Here is an 8002-nt window from a genome sequence, read left to right as displayed (position 1 = left end):
TTTGACAAATCTCTCCTTACTTTCAAATAAAATGAACTAAATGCAATTAATCCAGAAGAAGATGATTCTGTAGTTGTAGCTATTCTTCAGTGTGTATTTTGTACCAATTATTTCATAATGTGAGGAACAAGAAAGACAGTAAAATGAGATGATCCCACACTCCTAAAATAATTTCTATTTCCTAATTTAGAAGGCTAGCAGTCAAAAACAAAGATTAAAAAAAATCAGATAAATGACTAAAGCAAGGAGGGTATTTGTAGCATGAAGCACTGGTTGGCATATATTTGAGAGTGGCGATTTTAAGGCATTTCCAACCAGCCCAGTTAAAAGCCTAAGGTATGAAACATCTGGGTATTTTGTTCCCTTACTACTATTTTTTTCCAAGTTATATTATGGCATCTTTTAGGATTCTAATATATGTGTCCTCTTAAATCACTTCTCCTTTTGTGCTTATGTTTGGATGAAAATATTTCAGTTGGAAAATTGTATTCAGATGGTAACAAAAATTCATATGGTAACGTAACCAGAGAGAGAGAAGGCCTCAGGTGTGCAGATAACCTTTGTTCTTTGAAGAGCACTGGGTAATTTGAGCAGTGAGACCTGTTACCAGACACCTCAGTCCAGGCAAACTCCTCTAACAGGCAGTGCGAGAGGACCGGTTCATAAAACTCTTCTGATTATTTCTACCAATAGCTATTTCTTTCCAACAGAGGCATGCCCTTGCAATGGCACGGAGATCTTACCTTTAGCTCTCTTCTACTTCCTTTTATCTTCCAGTTACAGAAAAAGACTAACAAGCCTTATTTACTACTTCTAAACTACGGCTTCCTTATTTCCATTCTTCATACCACATGCTCCTGCTCTCTCCACAGTGTGTGAATAAAAGCATCTCGGCAATGATGGAAACATCATTAACAAACAGGTCTTGGGTAAAAATAACACAATGTGGACCTTCAGTCCGACACATCAGCTGGGAGAAAAGTTTGTGGTAGCGCCTGTCAGGAGCCTGATGTCAAACGCAAGATGCAGCACACTCACTGTGTGAGTAACTGTGCCCTGCACTCATCTTTGTCCCCAAAACCACCTCAGAGGCAATGTTCACATCGGACACTCGTACAAGGCAGTCTCGGGTGGACTTCATCACAGAACCACAGAATGGCACGGCTCAGAAGGAACTTCAAAGGTCATCCAGTTCCAACCTTCCACTAGGCCAGGTCGCTCAGACCCCCATCCAACCTGGCCTTGAACACTTCCACGAACGAGGCAACCACAGCTTCGCGGGGCAACCTGTGCCAGTGCCTCATCCGCCTCACAGCAAATAACTTCCTCCTCAGATCCACTCCAAACCCACTCTCTTTAAGTTTGAACCCACTCCTCCGTATCCTGCCACCCGCGGCTCTGGTTCTGTGTCCCCCCGCCGCTCCCTCTCCCTTCCGTCCCCGCACCCCACGCTCGCGCGCAGCCCCTCAACCACAACACCCGGCGCGCCTTTTCCGCCCGGACCAGTGACGCCACCGCTCTGTGACGTCACTTCCGCTCGCTTGGGCCCGCCCCGGGCCGCCACCGCCCCTCGGGGCCTCGGACCCCGGAGCGAGGGGAGGGGGAGGGGGAGCAGGGAGAGGGAGGAGGAGAACAAGAACAAGAAGGAGAAGAAGAAGGAGAAGGAGCAGGAGCAGAAAGAAGAGGAAGAGCAAGAGAACGAGAAGACGGAGGGGGAGGATCCGAAGGAGGAGGAGGAGCGGAAGAAGGAGGAGGAGGACGAGGAGCGGAAGCGGAAGGGGGAGGAGATGGCGGCGGGGGCCTCGGCGACGGCGACGACACCGATCCGGAGCGCGGGCGGGCGAGACACCCGCGGGAGGGCGGAGCCGCCGCTGCCGCCGCCGCAGCGACCCGGCGCCTGCTCGGAGCAGTGACTGCCCGGCCGCGTCCCCCTCGCCGCCGCCTCCCGCAGGCCGCCCGGCCCTTGCCCAGCCCGCATCCGCCTCCGCCCCCGGCGGCTGCGGCGCTCTCGTCCCTGCACCGGCGGCGGCGGCCCCAGCGCCGGGGAGGTCTCAGCTCCCCGTCCCCAGTGGTGCTGAGCCCAGGGGTCCCGTCGATGTGCCGGTGATTATGCGTGGTTTGCCGCGGACGCTGTATCTCTCCTTCCGCTGATGCCCCTGCTGTTCCCCCGCCTAGGCTAGAGCAGGCTGAGCGCCAGCTCCTCTGGAAATATTCAGCCATGTATTTCCTCAGCGGCTGGCCCAAGAGGCTCTTGTGTCCTCTGGAGCCCCTGGAGCGACCACTTCACATCCAGACGGATCCCCAGAGAGCTTTCTTCGCAGTTTTGTTCCCTTCTCAGCTAAGCATCTGGTACTGCAGAGTGAGTATCCATCGTTTTATAAGCTCTCGGACGCTGTCTACCAGCTGAAAAGACCTGTCGTTTACTAATTTTTTTTTCTTCCAGAAACGGTTGTAAAATTTGATACTAACTTCACAGGATATTCCAGTATTTGTGAAACTGAGCGGTTATCCCCGATGTTTAGTGATAGCAGTATAGTCTTAAGAAAATATGCAGCACCAATCTGCTTACAGTTAACACTGTTTTTCCCAAAAAGTGAGGCTTCCAAGCAACTTTTTTTTTTTTTGAGACTGTACATTCTGCTTGTGCTTAACATAAGGAGTATTTGTAGCAGTGTAGGTTTTTTTGCATGTTTGTTTAATGTCTTTCACCTTTGTATTTTCTGTGTTTTATATAAACGAACATATGAATATAGAAGATCTGAAACACTCTTTGTAAAACATGGAACAAATGCTATCATTACCCAGAATGTTGTAACATAGAAGTTCACAAAGTTTTCTTTTTATGGAAAGTTTAAAAGGTTTGTGGCTCTAAATGAAGACTTGTCATGGCTTTTGCATAGTAAGTGCTGGTTTAGCTATATCTAGTTTGAAACAGTGTGAATAATTGACATTAAGCACCTTGCTTTTACTTCATATTGTATTAGTCTGGTCGCAGAAATGCTGTTTGTCAGTTTGGTTTGATGCAGTCAGTGAAAACTCTGATACTGACTTTAAATTTTGATGCTGGATCCTTTTAAATACTGCCTAGATTAGAGCCTAAATCTGTCTATAAATATCTCTAGATCCAGGTGGTTTGTAGAGTTCATCTCAGATTACCAGGGAAAACCAGCCATCCAGTTTTAGAAAGCTGATATTGAAAGATGTCCAATGATAGTTATAGCCATAAAACCTTGTTTTAAGTTTATGCAGCGATTTCATCACATTATGTTTTATTGTGCTCAGTAAGGCTGTTCATTACTTCCTGGCTGGGGTGCTCATGCTGTTTTTTGAACCTAGACAGGTATCCAGCTAGCACGTAATCAGCCCAGTAATTTTGCTGTGTGAACATCATCATCTGGCCTCCATTTTCTTCAATTTGTGGCACACAGTGTATATAAAGTGTACACTCTTTAGTTTTTGCCAGTTGTTGAACCTGTACTTGTAGTCTGTCAACACAGCAGAACTGATCTTTTTCGTGGAAAGACATAGAAACCAACAGGCTCATGAAATGCTTCACAAGATGTGCCCTGTTGTCTAGAATGTAGTTTACTTTATGGTCTGTTTTCAAGGACGAGCTTCATTAGCTTGCATGCTTAGACTTGTTTTGAAATGTTAAACATTGTATGACTTGCTACAGACAGCGCTAGAAGAATTCACTTGGTGCAGAAGAGTTGACTAAACTTACAGGTCATTAATATTTTTAACATGGATTTTGATTCCGTTTGTAATGGGTGCTTTTGAGGAAGGTGCCAACAGGCACTGGGCCTGACTGCTGACTGATCTTAAACTGAAAAACGTGTTACAGTCTCACGGCCTCTGTGGACAACTGGCTGTTATCAGAAACCTGGAAGAATAAATGTTTTGGTCAAGGTCATTTTAAAAGAGAATTTCTTGCATTATTTTTAGCTGGGGTCCTGAATGTGGTTTGTTGGGTTTTTTCTCCTCCAGGCTTTTCTTTTTTTCAATTTCTTGCTTGCTTTTGAAGGTGAAGCTTAAAATCCTACATTTGAATTTTGATAAAATAAAATTACTGTATTCTAGAAAATGTTTTCATTGGTCAGAAGTACAGTCTTTGGAACAAGAATACATTCTGTCAGGTTGCACTAACTTGATTTCTTGTCACAGAAAAGCCTTCAGGCTGGTGTTCTTGTTAAGACTTGTTACTATCTCAGCTATGTATCAAAGATTTCATTTAAGAATGAGGTGATGAGAACTGGGAAAGTTCTGTTTTGAAATTTTCAGAAACAGAGCTCTTTGAAATGCTTCCAGGTGTGTGAGTTTACATTCAGTATGTGTACTTTTAGGTGATACAGTAATGTTTAAAACTCCTTTTCACCTACTGTGCACTAAGAACTAGTGGAACTAAGGAAAGTTGATCCCAAAGTGTGGATTGTTTCCTGTTTTGGAATCAATATTGGTATTAAGACTCAAAACAGGGTAACTGGTGTTGAAAAAAACCAGATGGAATTCTGCTAGTGTTTTTGAACCAAAAAGTTTTTGACTTTTTACATGTTAGGAGAGATTGGATTGTGGATAGAGAAGACCACTCAAGTGAATGATTTTGATCATGCGGCAGTATTGGTGAAAGGTTGTTGAGCACAGCCTCCAGATATGTTGATATTTATTTATGAATTACATGCATGTGCCACTGTACTAGTATACACATTATCTAGCGTACACAAAGTAGTCTAATATTTTTCATGTGTTTAGAAGGGAGCTACATTGGTCACCTAGTCCAACTGCCTGACCAGTTCTGGGCAACCAGAAGTTAAATCGTGTTATTAAGAACATTATTCAAATGCTCTTATACACTAGTATAGTCTGGGCATCAGCCATGTCTCTTGGATGCCTGTTCCAGAGTTTTAAAAGGAAAAAGAAAGGATGAGGTAATACTAACATTAATAAGTTTTAAAATTTTTACTTCATTTATATTTTAGTGGTATAAAAATTCCGTTTTTGCTCCTCATTGATTCTGTTAAATACACCCCACTGTGGAGACCTCTACTTCAAGCATTTTCCTTAAATCAGAAGTTTTAGGTCTACGTGCTGTAGATAATTCCTTGACACTTAAGAGACAGCATAACTGTTTTCATTGATAGCATGGAAAAGCTTGTCAAACATTTTCATTCAGGTAGTTTAAGTACTTAAGTTCAGGTGCTTGAAATGAGAAACATCAGTGAATTACAGAACCCTTCTGAAATGCTATAATGAGATAGTTGCTGTTTGATAGATTGAATGAAGATGAGGTTTCACAAGGCAGTTGTGCAGTCCTGTGTGCCATCATCTTTCTGCTTGCACCTCTATTTTAATGGAGATTATGATGGACTAATGATGTTTTACAGTGCAGTTTAGCTTAATGAACAAACAGAAGCCTTTTTGAAAGAATGAAAGGAACATTGTAGTTGGCCCTTGGAAAGTGTTACTCCTTTGACACTTGTGCCTTTAATTTTAAATTGGTTTAGTTATCTCTTGAATTCTGGAAATTCACCCATAGGGCTCTAGGAATTAAGAGACGAGGTAATGTAGCTAAAGAAGAAGGTGTCATAGACTAGTGGAGTTCCCTGCGTAACCCTTGACAAGTGAGTTGTGTGCATCCAGAATAGTCTGCTGATGTAGTTGTACATATAAATATCATTCAGCATTTCCTTTCTATAGTATTAACAAACTTGTGGCAATGACAGGAGTAAGTGCTGACCTTGAGTATTTGATGAAAACTCCTGTAGGTTGTTGGGACTATCTGCTATGACTCTGTCAGTCAAAACCAGTTTTGTGAGCCCTTTCAAGCTAAGAGTAGCTTGTCCCATCTGCTCATTCAGAGGAGAATTCTTGATTACCTGTATGCCTCTCCTCTAATGATTTACATTTACTCTTGTTTTTCTTCTTTTTTTTGGTTTCTTTTTTTTTCTAATGATCTGATATTGAGTCTGAACACCTGAATGAACTAAAATAAGCTTTTGAGAAAGCATGAATGTCAGAAAACTAAATTGTCAACTAGTTGGTGTTAATTTTAAGTGCTATGTAAGTTGATATTTAGACAGCTCTCTCAGCTCTCTCAAATGTGCTCTTCGGTCTCTAGCTGTTGCTGTATTAGAGTTGAAGTCAATGTGTGCTTTAAATCTAAGCATACAATAGGATAAAACAGAGGACAGGGCTTATGTTGGGGAAGTGATCTCTGTAACCTGGAATTTTGCCACACTATAAAAGGAATTACTTGTGACACAGTGTAAATACATTAAAATTGTCTGCAGTGGTTTCTGTAGTGTTTTTTTACTTATGAGGGCTGTTAAAAATGTTTTCACTTTGCTTTCAAGATTATGTTTTCATCTCAGAACAGGAAGCAGAATAATTTACAGAATTATTTTTTCTTAATAGAATTAAGAAAATTTACAGAATTATTTTTTCTTAATAGATTTTTTTTTCTTAATAGAATTGGATGCAACCTCTTGAGGCTTTTTATCTAGAATTTGATTGCAGAATGAGACAACAGATGTCTTGATATAAGTGGTTGTGTTGGCTGTGTATTGTGAACAATATGATACAGATAGCATCAGTGCAAGTTAAGATATCCTACAGCTTCTACTGTGTTTTCTTCCCTAGTAGTTTAACCCCCAAAATGCTGATCTCTTATTTAGGCCCTTTAGACACTTGTCTGAGAAGGGAATTTCTTTTTATTTGTCAGCAACAGTAGCAGTTGTGCTGTTGCTTCTATTAAAAATATGCACTTCTTGTTACATAAGGAAAAAGAATGTTACATTGATGAATTTATCTAATGAAATCCAAAACTGTCATGTGGTTGTTTAGTAGGATTTACAGACTTTCAGTGTCTCCTGCATTATAAAATAGATGACCCCTGAAAGTGGTGTCATAGTTACATGCATGATGGGAAAATGCATTCTCAGTTACGACTTTTCAGTGTCCAGATAGTTGCATATAAGAGAAAACCAAAGATGTATAGAATATGCCTTTGCTTTTTGGCAGCGTTTTTGAGCTGTAGGTTAACTGCAAACTTTCATTTGGGAGAGGTAGTGGTTGACAATTCTGCACTTTGTTTTTCTGAATTCTTTCACAATAGTCATGAAACACATGATTGGAAGCTGTGTCTGCTCTGTTGGGTGGATCTTCTGTTGATTCTGACCTTTCCAAACACTTTCAAAATTAAATTAAAGGAGTTATGGTTTTACAATTGACAATGCTTTTAGAAATTCATTTGTCACCACCATTTGTCAGTAACCATTCTGTTACTGACAAAATGGCCTTTTGTGGTCTATTTATACAAATTTTTCTGTTCCTTATGTGCATATGCTTGCTTTTTTCTGTATAACCTTTCTGTTTTATTAGTTTGTAATTTTACAAAGTTTCAGCATTTAAAGCAAAGCGCAGACCATACTGTGACAAAATATAGTGTGCAGTGTCACCAGACTTTTGTTCTGTTTTGTTGTTTTCTCCCAGCCTTATCTTTGTCACTTAGATAAGCTCATCTGAACAGTGTTTTTGAATTTTGTCTCATTCCTACAGACTAATGAAGCCTTAAAGCATTTGCCATATAAAACTAAACAGAACATTGGTGTTTGTCAAAGAAATGGCTTCTTTATCCTCAATGTGATGGATTTTTGATATCTAGAGTAATACATGATGAGAAGGATGAGGGGATGAGAATATTAGGTTTTAACAATTATCAACAGTCGTGCAGGTTCTTGGATTGAAGTTACATTAGGAAACCCTAACCCATACATAAGACCATGTTGCATGTGTGCTGTCAGGTCATATGTTTGCTTTTCTGACTTAGTAGTTTTCTACTGTGTTTGCCAACTTACTTGTAAAATCTACAATACACACAGTTTGTCATGAACCTGCTGTCAAACCAGAGAATCTGGTTTAAGGAAATTATTTTTTTCATTATTTTATATTCTATCAAATGATTGTACCTCTTTTGAGTTGGTTAATGTGTCATTTTCTGTGACAG

At 40.8% G+C, this 8002-nt stretch overlaps 1 protein-coding gene across 4 annotated transcripts in view; it reads left to right on the top strand.

Annotated features, from left to right (window-relative positions):
* The first annotated feature begins 2183 nt into the window (after positions 1-2183).
* Positions 2184-8002, top strand: part of RIC1 (RIC1 homolog, RAB6A GEF complex partner 1) — a 46574-nt gene continuing 40755 nt past the window's right edge. For all 4 annotated transcript variants that reach the window (XM_038125607.1, XM_038125608.1, XM_038125606.1 and 1 more), the window contains exon 1: positions 2184-2359. In XM_038125607.1, coding sequence (XP_037981535.1) covers positions 2219-2359 — 141 coding nt within the window. In that variant the 5' untranslated portion in view covers positions 2184-2218. The remainder of the gene's footprint in view (positions 2360-8002) is intronic.

This window comes from Motacilla alba, chromosome Z, assembly GCF_015832195.1.
Source record: "Motacilla alba alba isolate MOTALB_02 chromosome Z, Motacilla_alba_V1.0_pri, whole genome shotgun sequence".
NCBI lineage: Eukaryota > Metazoa > Chordata > Aves > Passeriformes > Motacillidae > Motacilla > Motacilla alba.
Note: the sequence above shows the minus strand (reverse complement) of the source record. Positions and strands in the feature narration are given on the sequence as shown.